This window comes from Simochromis diagramma, unplaced genomic scaffold (genome assembly GCF_900408965.1).
Source record: "Simochromis diagramma unplaced genomic scaffold, fSimDia1.1 OVJJ01000753.1, whole genome shotgun sequence".
In the NCBI taxonomy this organism is placed as follows: Eukaryota; Metazoa; Chordata; class Actinopteri; order Cichliformes; family Cichlidae; genus Simochromis; species Simochromis diagramma.
The window spans coordinates 2,314,483-2,339,349 of record NW_024387523.1 but is presented as its reverse complement, the minus strand read 5'-3'; the positions used below and the strand labels follow the sequence as shown (position 1 = coordinate 2,339,349).

General features: G+C 40.8%; 1 protein-coding gene across 1 annotated transcript in view; it reads right to left on the bottom strand.

Annotated features, from left to right (window-relative positions):
* pleca (plectin a) overlaps positions 1-23,079 on the bottom strand; it is a 38,997-nt gene extending 15,918 nt beyond the window's left edge. The window contains 23 exon segments of the mRNA XM_040019902.1: positions 699-882; positions 1,447-1,573; positions 1,666-1,820; positions 2,023-2,175; positions 2,358-2,483; positions 2,640-2,735; positions 2,838-2,942; positions 3,033-3,194; positions 3,374-3,451; positions 3,810-4,176; positions 4,336-4,490; positions 4,585-4,678; positions 5,262-5,389; positions 5,922-6,017; positions 6,126-6,245; positions 6,601-6,707; positions 7,051-7,166; positions 9,824-9,990; positions 13,826-13,918; positions 14,007-14,084; positions 16,535-16,624; positions 20,124-20,185; positions 22,672-23,079. Of these exon segments, the coding sequence (XP_039875836.1) occupies positions 699-882; positions 1,447-1,573; positions 1,666-1,820; positions 2,023-2,175; positions 2,358-2,483; positions 2,640-2,735; positions 2,838-2,942; positions 3,033-3,194; positions 3,374-3,451; positions 3,810-4,176; positions 4,336-4,490; positions 4,585-4,678; positions 5,262-5,389; positions 5,922-6,017; positions 6,126-6,245; positions 6,601-6,707; positions 7,051-7,166; positions 9,824-9,990; positions 13,826-13,918; positions 14,007-14,084; positions 16,535-16,624; positions 20,124-20,185; positions 22,672-22,786 (2,974 nt within the window). The 5' untranslated portion in view covers positions 22,787-23,079.
* Positions 23,080-24,867: the final 1,788 nt, after the last annotated feature.

Here is a 24,867-nt window from a genome sequence, read left to right as displayed (position 1 = left end):
TTAAGAATTTGAACTAACTGTAAGAGGTGCAGTATTAGTTTCAGGATCCTAAAAGTTAAAGCAGTTATTTCACAGAATTGCCTGTGTTTCTCTGGATGGTTAAATTTTTGTTAACCAATTTAATCTCCTAAGAATAAAAGAAAAAATTCTGATTTCTCAAAAAATCATAAATCTCATTAAGCTAGATTAGAATTTTCCATGATCTGCAAACTGAATGTACTTCTTCATGCATTAATTGTTCCATGTTGGCTATATTTCATATGTGTTAATTTGATCAATTAAGTGCTTTTTCCATTCGTTGATTAATAGTGGGGATCATCTGCCATTAAAATCCATGCACAGAGACAGGAATGCATTGATAAGTGATGTTAGGAGGGATTCCCAGAATCTATGAGGATGATTAAGTTGATTGAGGTGAAGCATGAAATGAAACATGACAGAACAACAGCTCTCAGCCAGTCAAAAGCTCCTAGCGCACATCGGCCACTTTATTGGAAACACCTTACCTGCTCTGGGTGGCACATAGTCTGAAATGTGAATGCAACAGTCAACTTACACACAAATGACTGAAACACAACTCGTGCAAATGAGAAATGATTTTAAAAAAAAATATGTAAACAGAACACGGACATGAAAATGTTTCAGGAAATGCTGAGGTGATAAAAGAAACTGATGTTTCAGAAAGAAACTGTGCAAACCTTGCTCTGCAGAGCTGACCATTGTGTTGTAGTGCTGGTTGGCTAGGTTGTAGTTGGACTCCACCTGCATACGATCCTCAGCCCCAAACAGCTGGGAGTCCTGGCTGTCTCTCAGGAAGTCCTGATAGTGCTGCTCCAGGTTCCTCAGTGCTAGTCGGTACTCCTCCACCCTCAGCGTCTTAAACTACAGTGGTAACAAGGATGGTGGCTGATATCAAACATTATGAAAACAACAGTTCAATAGAAAGCTGTGTCTGTATGTACAGTACCGAGAGAGTAAAAATAATGTTTCATAATATTTTTGAAGAAAAATCAATTTATCGTAACAACAAATCTGCACATGCATAATCGTTACCTATCAATGTTTTGGGGTGAAGTTTTTATGAACTGTTTTGACAGCAAATTGCTATACTAGAGAATAACTAATGTGTGCTGTTCTGTTCAGCAGATCTACTGACAGGATCTTGAGTTAATCTTAATCTGTCTTACCCAGATATCCTTCCACGTATCCTCAGATACCATCTAGACATAGTTCGCACTTCCATTTCTGCATAACATGTGCAGCTGAGTAATCTTTGAAGTTTTGCAGTCTATTATTAGCCCCATTAGAGTTTTTCTGCCTCACAGGCATAAATCTAATGTTATTGCAACATGAGGTAAAATGCACCCCAACAGCAGTCATTTCAGCCCTGCTTTCATTGATACCACCAAAAACTATTTTCCGAAAGGTTTCACATTGTGCTGTTACCATGCTGATGTTCCAGCTTTTAATGATGTGGATGTCTCTCATCAGGTACTGCCAGGACAGCAGGCTCTTCATGTCCACAAACAGCGTCTGCCACATGTTCTGCAGCCTCTGGAGGTTTCCGTCCAGCCTGAAGAACGTGAGGTGGAGGTTAGTCTCCAGCGTGTGCACACACAAACGTGTGCATGCGTTACAAATTCAGCCGGGTGTTCTTTGACTCACCCGGCAACACTGTTCACAGCGTCCCTGTTGGTGGGTGGAATCAGGAAGCAGATAGATGGGACAGACGCCTCGTTGCCTTTATCATTCAGCACCTTCCACTTGTAGGGCTGCGAGTTATTCAGCAGAGCGCATTCATCGCCTCTGTGGACTGTGATCTGGAAGAAGATGAAAACAGCAGCTCATAACTGGCTGGTCAACAGTCACCGTCTGTTTTTGCATATTCTAGATTTTACTGTATATATTTTTTAATGTTATGTCCTTTCAGCGTAATAGAAGTGAACCAAAGCAGGACACAAGTTGAAACTCAATTAAGAATTTCACACTCACCATAAACAACTTAGGAAGTCTATGGCTTACCTCCATCTGCTTGAAGTCACAAACAGCCTGGACGGGCAGCTTTCCCTTTATCGGAGTAGCAGGGTTACGTGGTTTCAGCTGGACGACGGTCTTGGCTCTCCGCTTCAGGCCTTCCAGGTGAGTTTTGAACTCATTCAGTTGCTCTTTCTCATCCTGGGAAGAGCACATAAAATTCTCAAACTCTAATTCAATAATTCAAAGACATGCAGCCTAAAACGAAGCTCCCACAAACAGAAGAGTAAATATTTCATGCTGCTTTAACGGTGTGGATTTGTTTGCCAGTTCACAGTTTCTGGATGAGCTTAAAGGAGCAAAACACTGGTGAATAAACCCACAGCTGCATCCTGAAGCAGATCTTCCAGCCGTGTGACCGTGATGGTGCGGTCGCAGGTGTACTTCCTCTTCATAGTGTCTTGGATCTTTTTAATCTTCTCCTCCGCCTCTTTCACGTCAGAGAAGAACTGGATCGAGAGAAAAGTAGACCAATTAAGCTGCAGTGGTTTAAAACACATTAAAAACCTGCAGAAAGGGACAGATTTAGTGACGGCCAGCTAACTCGCCAGACATGCGGAGAGCAGTCTGTAAGTGTGGATACCTTGTCATGCTGATAATCATACCTGATAGTAGGCAGTGTTTTCTTTCAGGTGAGTTTCAATGCAGCAGCACAGCTGGAGGATCCAACTCCACTGAGTCTGCAGGGCTCCAGTGAAGGCCTGAGGAAGAGGAAGGATGGAAGGGGAGAGAAGAAAAAGCACATATGAGAAGAAAATAATAATTTATATTTAAAGTTCAACAACATGTGCTCAGCGTCCCACCTCGATGGTCTTCTTGGCTGGGTGTCCGTCCCTCAGCAGTTTGTCTCCTGTGGTCTGGACACCGTTCACTTTCTTCTCCCGGAGCTCCAACTCTCTCATCAAACCCTGCTCCACAGAAACGACAACCAATCATATCAGTACCATCGTCATAACAAGAAATGAGAAACCCACAAGAACATCTCAGTATTACTGTACCGAGTAGTTCTCTTTCTTGGCTGCCATGTTGGTGTTTCGCTCGCTCCAGTCGTAGTTCACCTCCTCTTCCTCTTTCTCATTCAGCCACATCAGCTCTTTGGTTGCTGCAGTGACAAAGGCATGAAGCTGGTCCATGTAGCGCAGGCGAGCCTTTGAGGAGTTCTACAGTAATGGTGACACGTTAGGAAACATTTTTGCAGGGTTAGGAAGAAAACTGGATGGTATTTAAAACATCAAGGAAAATTTTCAGGGTGTTTCTGAACTTCAATGAAAACAGCTGTCGAGTTTGACCTCTCTACAAGACAACAGTTTTTTGATTTTAGCGACTCGTTCGTATTTACCAGGAGCTTGCCGTATTGTAGCTCCAGTTTTCCCAGATAGTCACGGTAAGCAGCTTTGCTGGCAGGTGAAATCTGACTCTGGAACAGATGAGAGACGCCGTAGAAAGAGATCATTAAGAAGAACTACTGATGAGAGTTCAGTCTGTTCAACAATTTCCACAGAAAGTCCACATTTCAGTTCATAACTACCCAACACGTTTTTTGCTTGTCATTGCTGGTGTCTCATTTATGAAACATAAGGCTTCCAGGTTAAATCCACCTCTTTGCAAAATCTCATTCTTTTACACAAATTGCTGGAAAAATCCAGGATGTGTGCAGCGATTCAGAGGTGGACACTAAGCTAACGCTCTACTGCCAAATACCAATTTTCCTCCTCAGATTAAATCTCTCTCTGCCCCATCTACAACACTGTCGCAGATACTTGGTGCCAACATACCTCATCAGCCTTGGCTCTGTCTATCTTGGAGCGGAACTCCTCCACACACTGATGGAGGCCTCGTTGGCTGCCCAGCTGGGACTCCACGCTGGGAAGGTCTGAGCCCCACTGCCCTTCGTCCACCCGTCGCTGGTTTTCCTCCACCCAGCTCAGCAGATCCTGGATGTAGCGCAGCGTGACTTCATCCAGCTCGGGCCGCACCCTCACGGGGGCCTGCTGCAGGACCTGGGCGCTGTGGACCTGGGTCGTGTGGACTTGGGTCATGGGGATCTGCGTCATGGGGATTTGTGTGATGGTCACACCTGACTTGAGGCGCAGATTGTACTCGCTACGCAGGTTTACAAGCCGCTCATGGAGGCGATAAACTCTAAAGACAGAAACATGTGATGAAAAAAACGTTCATCGATTTAAAATGTAAAGTTCTAAGATTCACTAGTTTGACATTTAAAGTAATTAGAAAGGAAAAAATTGACTAATTAAATTGATTAAATCCCATGATGTCTGTAGATCTTGATTTCTTTTGTACCTGCGATACATTTGTTCAGCTTGAAGGTGGCGTCCATCTTTTAGCAGCTGAACGTCATTGAAGAGGAGGCGGATCATCCCTTCTGCTTTTTCCAGATCTGCCTCCATCTCTGCTGTGTGCTTTGCAGGTTTCCCTGAGCTCATCAGCCTCACATCCTTCAACAGACAAGTTTTCACATCTCTTTATTTTACTGCAAATAATTTGCACAAAGATGCTTTTATTGGCTGTCCTTAAGAGTTTGTGTCTCACCGTCTGCAGCAGAGTCTCCACCTGGTTTAGCTGCTCCTCGCACACCCCTGACTCCATCTGGACCTTGCTGACAACCCTCTGAAGTCGCTCCAGCCTGCAGGGAAGATGAAAGGTCAGAGGTCAGAAAAGAATTCAAACAGTGCAGACTGACAAGCAGGGATTTCCCTACAGGATACTTTCTCTTCTTTCTCAAAAGTAAAAATGTTAATAATAATTTAAAAAAAGAAAAACTTTGAAAGGATATATTAAAGCACTCACTCCGTCTTCTGGCGGAATAAATACTTTAACGCATATCCCTGATGCATGAAAGCCATGTTGTTGCTCCTTTTTGAGCTGCGTGTGCCCAGCAATGCAGAGATGATCTGAAACAACTAAACTAGAAGCTGTGCCCTCCCTTCCTTGTGATTAGACAACAACTTTATGAGAGACTATTTAGTCTAAGGCTATTGCCATGGAGACGACACAGCCATCATGTGTTTCCCCAAATATGATCTGTACTTACTAATCCACAAAGCCGACTCAGTTTAATTTTATTGCCAAAGTGGACGTTATCATTAGGAAATGAGTCATGCTCGTGGTCAAACTGGAACAGTTTCCTCATGCTTTGTGGTTTTGCTGCCGTTTTGTGCTTTGGCAACACAGCGCATGTGATGAGGTTTGGATAACAGCCTGGTTACCTCTCAAATTCAGTCCTGAGGAGACGCTCCCTCTCCAGGATGGCGACATGCAGACGACCCCATTCCTTCTCCACATCTAAAGGGTGATAACCTGGCGGCACTTTGACCTGACCAGCCTGAACCGCACCCTGCGAAAGATAACAAACAACGTACAAAAAAAACATAAGATAATATCTGTGATCATTTAAGGCCTCAAATTCTGCTCAGTCTCAGATTATTTATCTTAAGCGATAATTCTGTGCTCCAGGGAAAAAATAAACATTTATAAAACTGGGTCTAATTTATTGATGGTGGGAAGATTTTCCTTAAAAGATTTTCAGACTGAAGGGGTACGCTCAGTGGGCCGTGGACATAGCAGTATTTGGAAAGATGTCCTTTAATTTATGTATTTTTTTTAGTGACTTTTGTAAGCGTGGAAAAACAGGTGGGATTTTAGTTTATTATTGCAAATAAATGGACACTATTTTCTATTTGTTTTGCACTTTGCTTTTGCAAATCTATCTTCTTTTTATCTGTCGTTTACAAATACAGAAATGTATTTGGAACCAAGACTATTTGTTATGTGCTGCGGTTTGGTGGGATAACTATTTAAAATATTAGCTTTTCATCCCTTCATATTTTTTGTGACTGCTGATTTTTTGTTCTGCTGGGAAATCTCACCTCAAAAGACTTGAAGATGTGTTTGGAGCGGTTCTTGTCTGCCTCTTTGGCAGGAAGCTCCGTTTCCTTGAACTTCAGAAACTGACGCCAAAGAACCTGCAGATGATAAACGTAAATAACAAAAGAACAAAAAACACGTTGATCGTCAGCTACTTGATCTGTGTCACACTGATTCTTTCAGATTGTAGGACGCGATCTAGTCACCTCAATCTCTTCGTAGCTGGTGGGGAACTTCCTCTCTTCAAAAACGAGGATGTGGTGTCTGATCCACTGCAGCAGCATGGTGACCAGCTCATAGTACTCCTGCCAACGCAGCTCCAGCTCCTGAAGCACAGATGTTCAAAATAATTACATGCTGATGTTTTCCAGATTGTCCACATGTGATTTCTTTTATGCTAAATTTCTCAGGCTGCAACTTCAAAATTAACAGGATGATCATTTCTATGTATTTTACATGTAATAATAATAATGATAATAATAATAATAATAATAATAATAATAATAATAAGTAAATGCAAGCTTATAATGACTATAATGCAAGCTCAGGGCATTTAAATAAGAATAACTCTTAATATTGCATTTATATTTTGCATTTTACTGCTGCAGATAAAAGGCGGCACCCGAGATGTTGCCTCTGCTGCTGAATAATTAATCAGTGATGACAAAAAGGTGGGCTCACATTGGCTTTGACACCATCCTGGACGTCTGGTACCCTGGGCATGGCATCATACAGAGAGGACACATATGTGATGATGGATTTCTCATCTGGATGGGGCACATCGACATCTGTACAGAGCAACAAAGACGGAAAAAAAACTGTCATGTTTCAGGGAAATGAAAAAGATGGATGACTGGTGACTTGAAGTTCCTTAGCTACCAACTTGAATAGCAAGTCTATTTGTGGGACCTCTGAAATATTAAAACACAAAAACACTCACTCATGTATTCGTTCCCGTTTTGCAGCATATAAATATCAAACTATTAACAGCTAATACGTAGATTTCCACTCGTACAGCAGTGCAGGCAGGAGAATTAAAGGAAAGGGAAAACGCTTTGCCTACAATTAAAAGTGACTAAACCCATGGTTAAGTGTTCCCTAAACTAAATGTTTGAGGGTGACTGTGCTCACCTTCGGGGTCCAGCAGTCTGGTGACACCCAGCTCTCTCTCTGCCACGCTGAAGGCCTGCTCCAGGTTCTGCTGGTTGGACTGTCGGTACACTTGACTCATATCGATCAGAGAGGGCCTGCAAGCAGCAATCAGCCAGGAAGAACAGTGAGCGGAATAAGGGCAATAGACTTTATTACTGCTGATCCAGATTTGATTTAAATGATAGATGACGGCAAGAAAACATGAGGTTAATTAACAAGGTTGGGCTTAATCTGAGTGTTAAATTATAAAAAATGCCCTAAAATGTGCAAAAAATATCGGTTTTCAGTATAAATATCAGCAAAAATGCTTCTAAAAACTATTTAATAATCACTTTTTTTTCATGAAAACACTAATTGATAAATAATCTCTGAAGCTCTATTGACAGGTTAAAATGATACAAGTTACAGATTTCATGAGTCAAGTTGCTGGAAGCTAGCTGGTCACGTCTAGTATCTCTATTACAATATGAAGGGCAGGCAAAGACAAGACTTGCTACCACAATGAAGATTAAAATTAAACAACACAGACAGTTTTTTTTCTCTGTGCACTTTGCCAGGAAGTTTGCCGCAATGTAATAACATGCGGGAACAAGCTCAGAGCATCTTAAGGGATCAAAATCCAATAAACTTCAGAGAGAAAGGTTGCATAAGGACACAGAATATCCAGTAAATTCTCCATACACTTCCACAACTCTCTGTATGTAGTACTCCTTTTGGGGTTCTCTGTCACCATAGCGCGCCTGTCTGTAGGAGTGTCTTTCTCTGCTCAGGTGCATGACGTGACGCTCTGATCCTAGCTCCTGCTCCTCGCTCTGGGAGCCTCGACTGGGGCGGGCACATAAGCTGTGCGAGCTTTGACCCGAGTCAAATGAGCTCTCGGTGGGAACATCCTCACAGAACATGATCACCCGCTCATCCAGGTCACTGAGGGAGCCCAACGTGCTGCTGGAGGCGCTGTTCAGACGCCTCTTCGAGCGGAACTTTCTCTTCAGGCTGTGCATCGTAGTAAGAGCCAAGTTTCCAAGCTTTGATTTTGCAAAAGCAGAAGCTAATTAAAAAAAAACCCCAAAACGTGACGCAATGGAAACCAGTTAGAAATTCCAGTCTTGCCGCTTCCTGCTGGGATCCAAATAGTTATTGTCCGTTTTCTTATTTTGTTTTTTTAGAGTCCTCACTGCAGTCCTCAGCACATCCTTCTCTTCCTCTACCAAGAAAGAAACTGTGGCAGAGGAGTTCGAGTGCTAGCGTTTTGCTGTAACCTGCCAAGCCTCCACCTCCAGGGCAGCCCTTTTTTCCTCAATTTAATATGATACACCCGTTCTGTCTCTTATTTCACAGAATAATGCCAGCTCAAGTCGACTTTCTAATAGTGCGCTGTTTTGTCTGCCATGTGCTGCAGGAGCTGGAGGTTTGAGCAAACAGAATCAAAGTGGCACTCCACCCAAAGTACATGTTTCGAGCGTATAGTCACCTCCTTCGGGTTTGATGGGTGGCTGTTAAACACCAGTTTCCTTACTGACAAGGACAACGGCAGCTGTAGTACACTTAAAGTCACGACACTTCTTATAGTGACAGTTTTGAACAGCAGCAAATGGTTTATTTTGTTCTATTTTTTACTCATACATACAACAAAATAAAGCATTTCCATCCGAATTACTTTCTATTTAACCTTATTTTGATGAACCAGAGATTGTTTGGGACATGTTGAACAGCAGAAAATCTGATTAAGCTTCTTTGGAAGTTATGTTACATCCAATAAAAACTCCTGCAAGCCACATGGTCAATTATATCCTTTTATATACGTCTTTTCTACTCTTATAGAAACTTAAATAGCTTTGCACAAACTGACCACAGATGGTTTTTAAAGCGTCCTTTTATGCCGTACAGTACAGCGTCTGACACATTTTAGCCTAAACTACCTTATTTAAAAGCTGTTTATTGTGCCTTTTAAAAGCATGTACTGTACAAGTGTTAATTACTGTATTTAATCACCAACTGTTAAGGTATCTGTCAACACAAATTCTTCAGTTGTGACTCAAGCACAAGCAGCATGTGCAAAACGATGCACAAAAAAAGAAAAGAGAAAAGTAAAGATATCATAACAGAATATCTGAAGAGACAGTTTATTACTGCTTCAGTTATTGTACCTCCTTCACAGCAAGGCGCGCACAGGTGGACTTAATAAGAGCTCACAAGTTAAATTAAGTGTCCCAGTAAATCATAGCATTAAAGACGCAAACAAAAATACATAATTTAACTAATGAAATTATACTAATAAAGTTACAGTGTGCTGAAAATCATGCATTTAGATATAACTCGTAAATGTTAAATACTGGAGTTTAAGGAAATGTTTTTAGTTACAAAATATCTGAATTCAGAATGAATGAATGAAATAATGAATGAAGTCTCCCTTGACTTTTCTCTTAATGTTTGATTTATAGTAAGTGTTCCATATTTGTGTCCTGACAAGTCCAACACTGCACGAATGCCAAATTCGAATATGAATTTAGGATTGCTGCCTGGATCTATGCCGATAAATAAAGGAAGAAACAACAACGTGAAATATGCAAAAGGTTAAACGTGTAAAATTCCTGCCTGCGGTGTTACAAGATCCCCAAGTCCAGGCAAGTCTTTCCAACGAGAAAACGTGTCTGTGAGGCTTGAAAAACACCTCTGTGCTACAAATGGCCATGATTTCTATTCACGCAAGGCCGAGTTATAATCGAAACACCTCACTGAGGATGCTGCTCACCTGTGTTTGTGTATGATGGCGTTGAACAGCTTGCCATCCCTCCAGCTGCCGGTGAAGTTGTCGCAGCGCAGGCCCTGGTATCCCTCCACCATCCTCTGAGACCACAGCAGCAGCTTCTCTTTGGCCGTCATGTCGTCCGACTGACCGTTCACCTGAATATCTGAGATCTGTAGGGCAAGACGGGCAAACAGTCAGTCATACGAACTACAGAGATCTCCTTTCATATCAGTTAGACTTGTGTTACTGTGCTCACAGCTCGTCTGTGGCTTTCCTAGACAACTTTCTCCCATTCAGTTCTTGCACAAAGGCGGTATTAGCTAGTACACTACCATTTTTTTCCTGTTCTTGTATCCTTTAAAGAAAGCGGCAGAGATGCAACACTATATAATAGGAATTTTAAAAGGTGATATTTATTAAGAGGTCTTCTTTTCCTGGAAGACCTGGAGGTGGTGGCTGATGACATTTACTCTAATGTCTCTGCTTAGACTTCTTTGCTTACAACCCGAACACGGAGTGAGCGGCAGAAAATGGATGGATGGGATGATTATTATTTTTCAACTTGTCTTGAGGTTCACATTTAAAGATTAACTAAGACTGAAATGCTAATTGGAGGGCAGAGTAAAACTTTCCCTGCTCATTTCTTCCAGATTTGAGATGAGTCACATTTTAAACCTCAAATGTTACACGGCACTTTTGCTCGGAGAGCTCCTGACATCCACTAAGCTCGCTTTTTGGAGGATGCTTTTTAATTACACGAGCAGAAAACAGTAATTTTAGAGCGAAATTGTTTATGAGCAACTGAGTTGATGATCTTCTAAAGTTACAGTGTTGTTGTGCCAAACAAAACTTTACAATAAATGCCTCAGTAGCTGTAAATGAAAGTTGGACCGTGCAGCAGAAACACCACAGGAAACGTCTTTTTTTAAGAGCTGCGAGGCTAAGCTATGAGTCACACGAGCATGCTACCAACGTTTCCCACAGCAAAATGGTTGATCTTCATAAAAGAAGAGAACGGACAGAATAGACCACTTTTTAGAGTTTCAGCTTTTGAACTCCTGGACATGAATTTTACTGCTCACATTTTAAAGCTGTTTGACGGAGTGTGACCATTAGCATGAATCCATCACCCAGCAGTTTCCCAGTGTGGTACAAATGGTGCTTTTGAATGTTTTTGGTATTTGTTTGCCTGGTTCACGTACCAGATGGGCGGAGGTCTCACCTAAACTACGCACATGCTGTAACAATTAAAGGAAATCTTTTGGAAAACTCTTTTTGCCTCTTTTCTCAATGCAGAAAAAACAACCTGCTGCACGATTTAACAAAACATCAGCAAGTTTTTGTTGTCTCTGTATTAGAACCTTCTGACTTTTAACAACAATAAGACCCAGAAAACATTCAAGAGTATGATAAGTCTACTATATTTTAGTTGCTGGTGATGCATTAAGCTTTAACTGATCAGGTGGAATCATATGTGCAATTCTGATATTTTCAATAGTAAACATGTACATACCATGGATTTGTCAATCTAATGTTAGTTTTATGGATTCATTTGTCATCATGGAGATGTAGGCTTTTTTAAACGATTTTATTGTAATTGTTGGTAATTATTCTACAACTAGGAATCTTGTTCTGACTATTTTTCAGATGTTTCTGTATTTTTAAATATTTTGACTTATTCTGTACATATTATTTAAAATATTTATGACAATTTGATCAACATCAAATTAAAGTAAAATTATTACGGAGTCGCCAGTTCATTCATATTTGGTGTCAGAATGACACACCTCAAGTTTTTAAATGCAATGTAATTTTTTTTACATAAAAATGCTTGAAAATCATAATGCCGTTACAACAATTTCAGGATATCATAAAGTAAGCGTTCCTGCAGGACCTCGCTTGGTCGTTTTAGTCGCTAGAATCATTTGGTTGTTTTAGGGTTAAGTGACTTCCACCGCTCTAAAATTTCATGGTGTATAAGTGGAACGAGCGCAGCTTCGCCACCACAATCCGTTTCCAGTATTTTGGGGAAGGCAGATGAGTCACAGCAGAAGTAATAATTTTACTTACATTTTTTTGACAGGAAAGGGTGGAGAATGGAAAAAGAAGGCATTTCTTCCTTATGTTATTTTTCCTTGACGAGGGAAGCCCCTGTGCTACAACGTGGGCACAAAATGACTCAGACAGCGGGTGGAAACCGGACCTCCACCCTCGCCGCCTCTCGTTTTAAAACGTTCCTCTTTCTCTGTCACGAAGCCGGACCATTATTTTTTTATTAATAGACAAATCACCTGTGTGCATTAGTCAGCTGTGAGCTGCACCTGGGGAGCTCAGAGGAAATTCACCATTGTTTTTAATAACAGCATGTGCTGAAAAAAAATTCTGGATTTGTTTTGATGAAATAATGTCTGCTAGATGACTTTTTTTGCTTTACTACTTTACAGCAAAGAGAATATTCAACCTTTTATGCACTGATTAGCAGTGAGTGACCATTTCTGTTTTCCCCACTGCAAAGCTTCTGAGGAAGGCCTGAGCTTCCACGTCTCCTGCCAGCTTTCCCATGGGAATCACTGAGTCATACTGAGGGACACAGAGACTGATCCCACATGCACATCTCAACACCACAGTCATTACAGCATCAAAGAAAGTACTCCCACTCTTTTCTCCCAGATGAGGAAGACATCTGCCTGCCGACTGATTCTTCCAATGTGGCGTGTGTTGCTATAGGCAGTATAAGCAATTTTATACTGTTTATGTTATGAAATAGGAAGGGAAGCCTGAAATTCACAGGCATGTGACGATCGATCTTTTGCCAAACGTCTAATAACCTCCATTTGGAAACGATTGGCCGGTGGACTTCACTTTACTGTAACTGCTGTGTCAACATCAGCCTTCACTGATTCCCAAAAAGGGAACAGCACTTTAAATTTCCTTACCACAAAAACAGAAGCAAAATAATTACAATGAAGTATAAAACGTATGTTACTCATCCAGTGGAATAATCAGATCTATTAAGTGTGCAGTTTAAAAGTAAAACACATCATAGCTGAGGAGATACGACTCAGCTGTCCCATCAGGCATCAGTCAGTTCATGCTGAGAACTCGGAGTTTGAGCAGAGCCAGGGCACTTACAAAATCCTGACTGTAAAGCTACAGAACAGTGCAACACCATCAATACAAACAATCAGCTCCTTTATAACAGCTAAGCCAGGAAACTCGACCCAACTGTATTTATGCACAAATGCAAGAGTACAGATAAGGTTTGTCTGCTGCTTTGCTTTGCTACTCGTGCTAAAAAAAATCGAGAAAGTTTTGAACTAAAGTGTTCGAGTGCTGTTACAGAGACAAGCCATATTAAAATAGCCTTAGATAACAGGAAGGCTTCTTTGTGCAGTTCATCACTGAAATAGGAGAAGCTAATAGTAAGTGTCTGTGGTTATTAGCCAAATTAATAATAGCTAGCTAGCATAGACATGCTAACAGCTAATCAGTTGCTGGTCGCTGTCGACAGTCGTGCTGACAATGATAAATCATTAATACCTTTCCAAAGAACAGTCAAGTGCAATTATTCATGAATTTGAGTGAAAACATCATTGCTAATAATTATCATTAAGTCCTTTAACCACTGCATTTATGGTATCATGGCAGCCTCAGCATGAAGTAGCATGTTTGTTCAGAGCTGCTGTGGAATGAGTCAGAGCTGTGGTTTGTAAATAAAGTTTTAATGAGGAACAAAAAAAAACTTAATTTTGGGATAATAATTACCTTTACCCATTTATCTAATTTATGTTTTCTAATTAGATTTGGCCTGTGATTCTATAGGTGTCACTTGTGTTCCATATACAGTAAAAACTGCAGTTCTCTCTACATTCATTGAGTAAAGGTTGGTTTGTTAACGTGAGATAGCCCAGAAGCATTATCATAGTGACTGCCAATTGCTTCTAGATTAGCTTTACTGCCATACAGTAATTTAGAGCAAAATGACTTATGAGTGTCCTACATTACCTGGAAGTGAAGGATGATGGTCCATATCAAGCCAAGGGTCAGCTTGGGGTTTCCATCTGCAATGTCATCATTCCTGATGTTGACCAGTTTGACCTGAAAGGGTGTGGATAAAAATATTTTTACTGCGCTGAATACTAAGTAAAATAAAACATAATATGAAACTGTTGTTTTTCTTAACTACCTGTCTGTGTTTGAGAAAGTCCAGGGCGATCTGGACATTCTGCAGCTTGTGGAAGCGCATACGGCCTTTCTCCCGAGGCTGTAAGAGACCAGATGAGACCAAACATGAAGTGAAGGGAGCACTTTAGGTCAGCAAACAGCAAAGCCCCATGACCGAGGAACAGGTGTTTCAGGCTCCAGTAACACAAAGATCCATTCTCTACTGTACATATTTTCACAGTCATGGACTCGAAAACTTAAATTTAAAAGAAAGCAAATTTGAAGTGTGATTCAAATTCTGCGTGTTTGTGATCAAAGCGTTCAGAGCTGACCCTACAAGACCCTGAAGTGCATCAGAGATCCAGCCAAGATGTCTGCAGGTGAAAGCATGATAATGAATGATAAACATTCTCAGTGATTCTCCCAATCATCAGTCACAACTCTTCTTTTTTTTTTCCACGACCTTTCAAACACTGCTCCCTGGATAACGGATTATTACACTTTGCCCCGAGTCAACTGATGACTGATAAATGTTGCTTTTCTGTTTTTATCTGCAGTGCAATCCAATCAAGCAGATTCCATAAGGTTCAAGAACTCTTAAGCCTTAGAAATTATAGGAGTGGCGATCCTGACATGCACTCGTGCTCCAAGTTCTAAGCTGCAGAATTAGGTTGTAGTGACTTTGATTTCACTACAGTGTAAGAAACCACCATTTGAAACTGATGATAATAAACAGTTATTAAAAGGACAAGGACAATCAACTACAAATAAGTATTATAACAGAAGATAGAAATTCATACTCTCTATCCTGGAAATCTCCCAAGTCAATCAACCTTTATATAACAGGAATGTCTAGCAATGTTTTCAAAATCAATCCTCATTGCACAAGCACATGCAATGACTGCTGCTGGTATATTCAGCCATTTTCCATTGATATAATTGTGCTGTAAAATCCAACCCAGACCACAAACCATTTTTGTCAAATACTTTCATTCTCTAAATGAAAAGTTTGGTTTTGTACACTTCTGTAATCTGTGATGTACAGCTTTCTCAGATCTACAAGGCACAATCATAAAGTTGCGAAACTCCAACCATAAAAAACAACAACTTAACATGTTTTTTTTTTATTACATAGGAACAAATCATGCCCTTTACGAATTATGTTAACAGTTATTTTTTAAGAGTTATAGCAGACTCCAATAAGTCTGAACACAGATCAGTTCAATCACAGTTCAGGTTATTTGGACATCTTTGGATTTTAAGGTCAAACGTCTGACAGCAGAAGAACTTGTGGTGCAGAGCCCAGTGGAAAACTTAAAAGAAAAGCTGAGCTTCTTTCATAATCCACAATGTTCATACTTGGAAATCGTGCATTATTTTCCTGAAAACTTGCTTTGTGTCTTTGGATCTGAGACCAGACATGGCATGAAAAGTCTAAACATACTGACACAATGAGGTCTTTGGGGAAACTGCTGATGCACAAATACGAGCAGTCATAATGTGGTTTCCATGGTGAAGTGATCTAAAAGTGGCATCCATGCTGGAAGTGATCCAGAGGTGCACCAGGAGAAGATCTTGAAGGGGAGACTTGACAAATTAAATCAGGCATGTTTCTTAATTTTTATGGGTGGAGTCTTTGCACTTTTTATGATACAGCCCTTTAACGAGGTAAGGACATAAAGCTACATTAAGAACGAAAACAGTATATTTTTCTAGGTTATTCTTTTCTATTCTTAAAGAAGGCTAACTTTAATGTTTACTTACGAAAACGCTAAAATAATTACTACAAATATTCTGAATAAAGCCACCAATTTAACCACATGTTTCCTATCATGGCTCCTGAACCTGCCAACTCACTGACAAAATGAAAGAGGACAATGTTGACACAGAAAGGGACAATACACAGGGAGTGTGACCATCATCATGCACGACCCAGCAGCCACCTGGGGTGGTGACACATGCTACGCCCGCGGAGGCGGCCAGCCACAGTCCAGGCGCCACTCACCAACCGCACGTTCCTCACAACGTCACGTTCCCTCGGCTACCACAGCAAGAGCATCGCAAGAGAGGAAGGCAGAGGCAAAGGGGGAAAGGTCAGGGCAAAGGTCAGCAAACAGGAATTAGACAAAGGAAAAACCAGGGATCAAACAAGTCAGTGCAGAGAGGTTAAACGATGGAAGCAAAGAATGAAATTAGTGTTTTAAGGTTACATCACCAGAAGGTGTGCTCCCAAAAAGACTAGTGCTAAGCTAAGTAAAGTAAAAGAGTGTGCACAGCCTCAGCATGTACTGAAATGTCCAAAAATCTCTAAAGAATTAAAGTCAACACATGCAGAAGTGGAAAGAAGAAATCCAGAGTAATATCTGCCTTATAAACATTTAAAGCGGTTGAATTAACAATGAGTAGACTGGACAGTAGAACAAAGATTACAGCAAATACACTGAGTAGGGCAGTAGAGCTGGGATGATAAGAAATGCCTAGACAAGACAAGGGGGTTACAGAAGAAGCACAAATTCTAATATCGGAAGTGAAATACCACCAAAAGCTTACCAGAGTCTCTCCAGAGAGCACCTCCAACAGGGAGATGAGGTTGTGTCCATCTCTGAGGTCCTCGTACAGGTCAGTGATGTGTCGCTGGGCCTGGAAAGAAAGGGAAGAAACCAGTTTTATCAGTATTGATGCATACAGGGACATTATTTTTTAACTCAGACTCCCATGATGTCAGCACCAGTGCTGAATCACTGCACACGACACAAACAGTTGCTGAGAGTTCCTCACAGTTGACAACGGAAAACAAAATGTAACTTTGTAACTCATAAATCTCATCTACAAACAAATTAAGATAAAAAGAAAAACGTGAACACACAACAATGGGGGACTGCTTTTACTCTCTGCCTTCTGCAGCAGCAATTTGCTCTGGCTTTTTAAGGATTTCACCCCTTTTATTACCTGCCACAGTAATAAAAGGGGTGCTCCTTACTATTATTTGTAGTTACACTTTTGAGCTGTTGTAGCCAAAGAACATGCAGACACATGCTGCACTGCAGAAAATGCTCCAAAAGTAGACAGAAAAGAGCTGAAGTCAGCGAGGGGAAAGATCAGAGGTTAGCAGTAAAAGAGGGTGGATGAAAGGGAGAGAGGGCAAGGGAGGGTAAAAATGTCAACACAAACATGCAGGGAGGAACAAATGTGTGTCTGTCCATGCAGCTCTCTGCTCACAGACAGCACCTACCTCTGCCTTCCAGTGCTGGTGGGAAAGAACAGGAGGACAGGGTGAAGGATGGAAAGAAGAAACAGTTTGATGTGAGAAGATGTAAAACTTAAAAGGACAGTGGGAACAGCGAGACAGATGGTGTGATTTGATGGATAAACAAGGACAGTCAGCTGCTTTCCGTTTCAAATTCTTTAATTTGATTCCTTCTATGCCTCAAACTAAAGAAACATGTGCATGTCGCTGTAATTATTTTATGTATATAAATGTACTTTAGTTCTCTATGATCTGCACTGGTTTCAGTGGGATTGACCCAGCTAAAAAAGATTTATAAAACACAGAACAGCATCTGTTTTTCATTCCTCACAATCTGAAGTGAAGTGTAAAACAAGCTACAGTAGATGGCATTTATCAGACAGCTGACCGTGAGACTTACAGGCCTCATAGTTTAATCTCATGACTCTGTTGTGACAATGAGTCCAAAGTGACTCGAGGGCCAGACTGCCTGAAGTCTTTTGGACCTAAATCAGAGGGATTACCCGAGAAATAAACAGTGACTATGGACAAAGCCTGGGAGTCATCTCGGACGGAGCCCGGTATCACAGGATACACATGGACGTCAGCAGACATTCTTTAACACGTTTCACTTCCCGTGTTAAAACAAGGATTCATCAACATGAAAGTGTTGTAGAGACGCAACAAGGTCCAGCTGACACCGCCCAGATAGGACAGTTTTTTTTTTCTTTCCCTAATCGATGGTTCAATTTTAAATTAAATATTAAAAATAACTTGTTTAATATAACCTGATCAAAAGCAACTTTCTTCTGTTAGGCTGCTCTTTGCAAACAGAAGGTGTGAGCCTCAGGTGGGCGGGGCCTCAGGCACACGGATGATCATATAAGGATAGGAGCTCTTATTAACATCAAAAGGAGCAAAGAGCAGAAAAATGCTTAAAGCTGAGTGTTTACAGCAGTCTTGGGTCTGAGCTTTTGACTCACGCTGACTTCATTATTTAAATCTTTGGCCACGTTTATACATCAACTATTTAAAAAATAATTATGAGACAGAACAAATCTGCTTATAGAAATATAACACCTGCTAATACTAGAAACCTGAGATTCCAACATACAAAGTTAGCGTTTTATTTCTTTATTAGTTTCCTGTTGTCATAGCAACATGACATATGACAAGTTTTTTGTTTTTTTAAAGGATTCTTTTAAGAAATCCCTGCCTTCTCCACTTATGAGTAACACAGTGACTCATAAAATGACTCAAATGTAAACATTTCCTGTCTTATGTCATAGATGTGAAAATTCGATTTGGACTTTCCTTAGTTTATTCCGAGCGACCGTCCAAAACCTAACGAACTAAAGGCACCCATGAAATCATTTCATTACAAGTAATCATTACGTTTTAAGGCAGCAAAAATACATTTTAAATTATTCTGATTTCTAATTACTACATAAAAATCATGAACCAGTAGCTCATTAGTTCAAAATGTTCTTACATTTTACTGAGACAGACTCCCTCCACATTTTAAAAAACTTTCATTTTGGAGTTTGTGGTTAAGGATGGATCAGGTGACCCTGAGCCATCCCTTATTGATGCTGCTCTAGGCTTAGGCTGCAAGTGGACTTCCCATGATGCACTGAGCATTTCTGTCAAGGTTTTTATCTACCACTGCTGCCTCGCATTAGACTGTGTCTTCTCTCACTTTCAGTGTGTGTTTTTTCGTATCTTTCTAAGCTCTCCTTTTTCTTTTCCGTCACAGCAGATGGCTGCTCCTCCCAGAACCTGGCTCTGCACTGTTTTTTCCTTCCCACATCACTTAGTGCTGCTCATAGGGGCCTTGTCTTATTATAAAGGTTTTCTCCATTACTTTCCAGCATAAAACGCCTAGAGACGTTGTTGTGATTTGGCTAAATCTAAATTGAAGTGAACTGAAACTCAGGGCTCCTATATCTTGCTAATCACTTGATTATCCTCTGAATTACACAGAGAACCACAAGTTCCCAGAACTGTCAGACCATCGGTGCAAAACTAAGATATGTTAAATTTATGTTGACTGTAAAATTTATGAGCAGCAAATCAGATTTAAGAAGCTTAAACCAGTTATTATCTTGGTGTTATGCTTAATAAATCAGTTTAATTATTGCTATTATGAAAGCTGTTTTAGTCGGGATAATCTGCTAAGTGATAGCTACCAAAAATATTTCTTACTGTAACAGGACTTTGCTCCTCACCTAGTTAGAAGCATTTCCTTTTAAGGGTAAGGGTCAGAACATTTGTTGAGTGTTGTTTCAGACGTATTTAACACTGATCGCCTCACACTGAATCAAATACTAACTCAACGTAGAGTCCTGGAGTTTCCTGTTCCCCTGCACAGTCCTGATGAGCCGCCCCGACCATCTGGATTCCAGATGCGTAACCTGACCGAGCCCAGGCAATGATACCGCTCTTCCCGAGCGCCAAGCTAAAGTGAGGCCAGGTGCGTGTGACTCACCCCCTCACATGCATACAGTTAACGGAAAGAGCGCGGTTGCTATTGTATCTGTTGTTCACCTTTTCCAAAGCTTTTAAAAGGAGGTGTGGAGAATCTAAATCTGATTTAGTTTCAGATTCTCTTCCAGTTTTATCTTCAGGTAATGTTTCCCAGCAGTGAGATCAGATAGCGCCGCATCTCCTAAGAAAACGTTTTTGTGTAATTTAAGTTATTATAACCAGATGGGATATGAAAGAAAGTCCAGCTTTTTGGTGTTATTTGAGGACAGCAGGAGACCTTTTTACCTACCATGGAGAATTACAGTTGAGTTATAAACTCCACATGACGTAAAGTTAACATTTTAATAGGTTTTTGGAGATTTTTAATCTATCTGCAGTGAAATGTATGTATTTTCATGGGTGAGGGTTGTTTGAAGCAGAACTTACCTTCACAAGGTGCTTGTTGACCCATTTTGTGAAGGTCTTTTTCTGAACTCTGTCCCGTTCATCTGTGGAAACACAGCAAATATACACTCTGTTTAATTTATGGTGTTAATTTAAGAGATTTTGCATTTTTAACAGCAATCACTAATCGTGTATTACAAACTCAGTGGTCCAGACTTAAGGGAAACAAACCATAAGCACAATGTTATTTTTAATTATTAAAAACCCCCAAAAAGAAATCTCGTATTTGGCTTTTCCAAAACAAACTACTTTCCGACTGTCTAACCTGCCAGCAGACAGGAGGAGTCATTCTTTTTTGCATGCTAGCTTAATGGCAGATAAGCACTTTAAATATCATACTCATCAAAGGCTAGTTTCCTTGAATAACTCACAGACACGGGAACTACATCCATATCAAGCTTGAGAAGTCTGAAACAATGATTCCCAAACTTTCTGGGCTGTGACTTTTGCACAGAAGCCCAAGCATTGCCCACCATCTACATACAGCCATCTAACCCAGCGGTCCCCAACCCCCGGGCCACGGACCGGTACCGGTCAGTGAGTCGTTTGGTACCGGGCCGCGAGTCTTGAGGCTCAGGGGTGAAATTCGTGGTTTTCAGAGGTTTTATTGTTAACTCGGTAGTTGTGCGTCTTATTTTGAAAGAAATATTTACGCGTTACCATAGTGACCAGAGAGCATGTTACTCTCAATGTTGTTGCCACTTTTCAGGAGGACGTTGCTAATAAAGTTACACAATTACACAGTGAATTCACGTTTATTATTATGTTTACAAAACACCACAGTTTTTGTCTTGGTCGTATGATTTTATTTTGTTGTATTTATCCACGACACCTTTAAAGCCGGTCTGTGGCACAAAAAAGGTTGGGGACTGCTGATCTAACCCATAGGCCTGGATACATGATGGCTGAAACAAAATAGAATTTGTGTTTATTGAGCCTAAACCGCCTTTATGGCCATGATTCAGATTAAAACCTCCAGCAAAACTCTTTCAAATCTTTTTTATCTGTTTTTTTCATCCCAGAGTCACAAACAGTGTGAGACATATTTGTTTTGCCCAGGGACAGAACAAAAAGTCACATGTGACTTTGACTCAGACATGGACATCTGATGCCCAATAGGGACAGCACATTACAGAAGACTTACTGCAGCAAAACAAAGAATTCCCTGCTTATCAGGGGAACACTGAATAGATTATCTCTGTCATCGTCTGGAGCAGCACCTCAGCTGGAACATGTTTCAGCCTGCAATGCTGTAGTCGTTTCGTAATCAGATTATTCCCAACAAGCCTATCATATACTAGTAGGTATCAAACATATAATATGCAATGCTTTTCCTAAATTTTATCACCTATGCAGCCACTTGAAGAGATAACCATCAAACGTACACTTCACCTCTTCAGTGCTTCAGTTGGCGATGAGGGTGCTTGTCAAATACAGAGCAGTTCACCAAAACAAATGTTTAATGTTCAAATGTTTTTTTTCTCATCAGTGACATGCTGTAAAGAAGTTGATAGTATTATCTGCTCTGTGATCAAAGCTAACAGAAGTGATCAGATGAAGAGGGAACCAAAGAAGAGGACATCCCGTGGCACCAACGCCCAAATCACGGTGGCTTTATGTCCATGACTCACAGGCACACTCACGCACGAGGCGGTCTCAACAGAGAAGTGAAATAAACCTCAAAAGCAGACAGATGAGTTCTGCTTTTTCACTGGTTTTGATTTCGGGCTTTTCATATATGGCTTTGCAAACACGTTGGACACGTGTTACGAAACATAAAAGATGCGTTTCTGCACAAATGAAATGTAGCAGCTTGGGATACTTCTGTTTCTCAGGTCGGCTGAAAGGAGCACTAAAAATTCCTAAAATAACCAGGCTGAATACATCACACTGAAACACAAGATCTACTGATCTCTCTGAGTAATAATGCATTTTCTTGGCTGAGTTTTGTAGCCTGAGGCTGCAGATTTAGCCCAGATTTATATTTTCACCCTGTGACAAAAAAAAAAAAAAAAAAAGGTGCAAGATATCAGATCACCTGAAAAACAGTGTGCATGGAAGAGTCACATTGCCAAATCCTGCAACTGGGATGTTGAATGTTATTACACGGACTTGTTGCAATGCTCAAAATAGGGTGCTCTCTTTCTTCTAAAGAATTTCAGTGGCTCTGTCACTTCAAACGTCTTTTTAACAGGCTACATTTTATCTGTGCTGCAAAACCTCAAATTAGGATTTCACATTAAAGCAAAACAGATTTCTTCTGTCTGACAGGAACGTTCACCAGTAAAAATAAAAAAGGAAAAGATGTGACACAAAAAGGGGTGTGGCCCATCTGTTAAAAGAGAGGCTCCGGACTTGACTCTTTGCAAATTCAGACATCCAGACACAACTTTTGGACTTTTACGTAATACACGAAACAACAAAGCCAAGCCAAGAGCTAACATACAGACTGAACCATTTTCAAACCAAAGAATGCAACTGCAGAAAAACACAAAACTGAAAAATGCAGCACTGCTGGAATAAACTCTACCTTTTCTGTGGTCCATGGCCCTGAGCACCCCCTGGTAGTAGGACTCCTCTACGAACACCCCATCACTACCCATGCTATCAGAGGAGTAGGCTCTGAATCTCTGCTCCATCGCCATGCTGCCAGCTATCAAAACCACACGGAAGCCTCTGCAGGTTCAGAGGCGATGATGTTGTGTACTTCTACTTTTTCTTATTGCCTGAAACACTGCTTCTCACTGAGGGCTCCTGGAGTTAAGTGGGAGTGTTCAAGCCACCGATTCAGTTCCTGAACTTGCTCCCTTTCTTCTCCCTATCTCCATTTGCTGTCTGACATTCAACGCCACATTTTTTTCACCACCTCTTGCAAAATGCCTGCCTGCAGGCAGCAATGTCACAGACATTCACCACAGAGAGGTCTGCGGGGAAGATTCTCCTCCTGGTTCAGCCCTGTTATCTACACCCAGACCCCACCCATGAAAAAACCCTCACACAGCACCCACCCAAACCAGAGCTCAGACCTCAATTTACATTATTCCTTGCACTTTTAATTTTATTTTCTGTTTAATTTGAGGATTTAAAAAAAAAAAAAAAAAAAACAGTTTAGAATCCCACTCATCTTGTAGCTACAGCTAACTATTGCACTAAGATTCATTTTCAAAGATTCATTTTCACAAAGACCCCACAGATCACTAATCCAGAACAGGAGACATTCCCTCATTTAGACTAAGCTGTACAGAAACGGACCACTGAAGCTTGTTAACCCCAACTGAACTCCACTGCTCAAGCTAGCGGTGCCTCTGACCAACCAGCGTGTGGTCAGAGGCAGAGTGGCGGGACATACCACAACGCCACAAAGCATCAATGGAAAAACTTGTCCCGAGCACACAGCCGAAGCCAGGAGGCATCAGAAAGAACGTCCTCAGCCATTTCCCCAAACAGTACAATCACAAGAAAACCTCGAGCATGAAAGCTCTTCCACCATCAGGAGATAATTAAGGAATAAAAGGCACCGAGGGAGCCGTCTTCGGGATACAATTCAGCACCAGAAAGAATAATGAGAACAAACTGCAGGACTTCAGTTTTATTTGAAGCATTTGATTTAGACTATTTTCCCTTGGATGGACCTCCAATACCCTGTCGTGCCAGTTCAATACCACAAACCAAAAAAGAGGGTGTGGGATGGAGGGGGTGGACAAGCAGCAGACAGTAGAAAATTATCCGAGACACAAAGCAGCTATTGTGGTTCCGCATGGATAGACTGAACAGTGTGTGCACATGACAACAATCATTTGCATCTTCTTCATGCAAATAACTTCTGTCAAACATCCCTGAAAAACTGGGTGCAGAATTTGTTTTTCCATTTGGTTCCAGGTGATCACAAATAGCACCTCCACACTAAAATACCTTCAACACCTTTCACCCTGCAAAACACCAATTTTACGTGCAGTTACCGACATAACACTGTAAAGAAAAGGAATTTTTTTGGATGCCTATAAAGGGAGGTGACTTGTTGGGACCTGAGGCATGAAAGCTTCCTTGACTGCACCTTCAGACTTTAAACAGACCCTGAACGCCAACGGGCTACAAACAAAAGCAAAGACTCTAGGCAGAAACGCTAAAATTAGCTAAACATAATTTGTGCAAAAAGGCTTTTGATCAACACACTAAAATCTAAAATCTGTGGATTATAGTTTTCAATTTCAAATGCAAAGAGTATTTGTCTGCAGGCTTAAGAACTGAAAACCACAAGTATTCACTTCCAGTTTCCAAACTTGCTAAACTGTATTTTTTTTAAGACGAATGAAAGCACTGGAAGCTAAATTTGTGCTTCTTTGAACAAATCCTGGTGTAATCAAACTCGGCATTGAATTAACTAGATTTATTCATTTAAAGCTCAGTTTGCTAAAATGCTTTAAAGGTGGCAAAGAGATATAAGCGCTTTTTTGCACCTCAATTCTAAGACTGCAAAACAGTTGTCTTATCCAGTATCTAAAAGACGCTCTGGTGCACACAGTGCAGCATTGTGTGGATATTCCTCCTTTCCCTGTCCTTGATAACACACAGCGATAATCCTGAGCCGTGAGAGCTGATAGGAGTTTTAAGGTTTTAAGTTTTAAGTCTGTAAATTCCTGCTGAGGGCGAGCCGACCCTCCTCACAGACAGGGGGAGCCGCCTCTCTCCTAAAAGAATTTTAAAAATAAAATAAAAAACACACCCC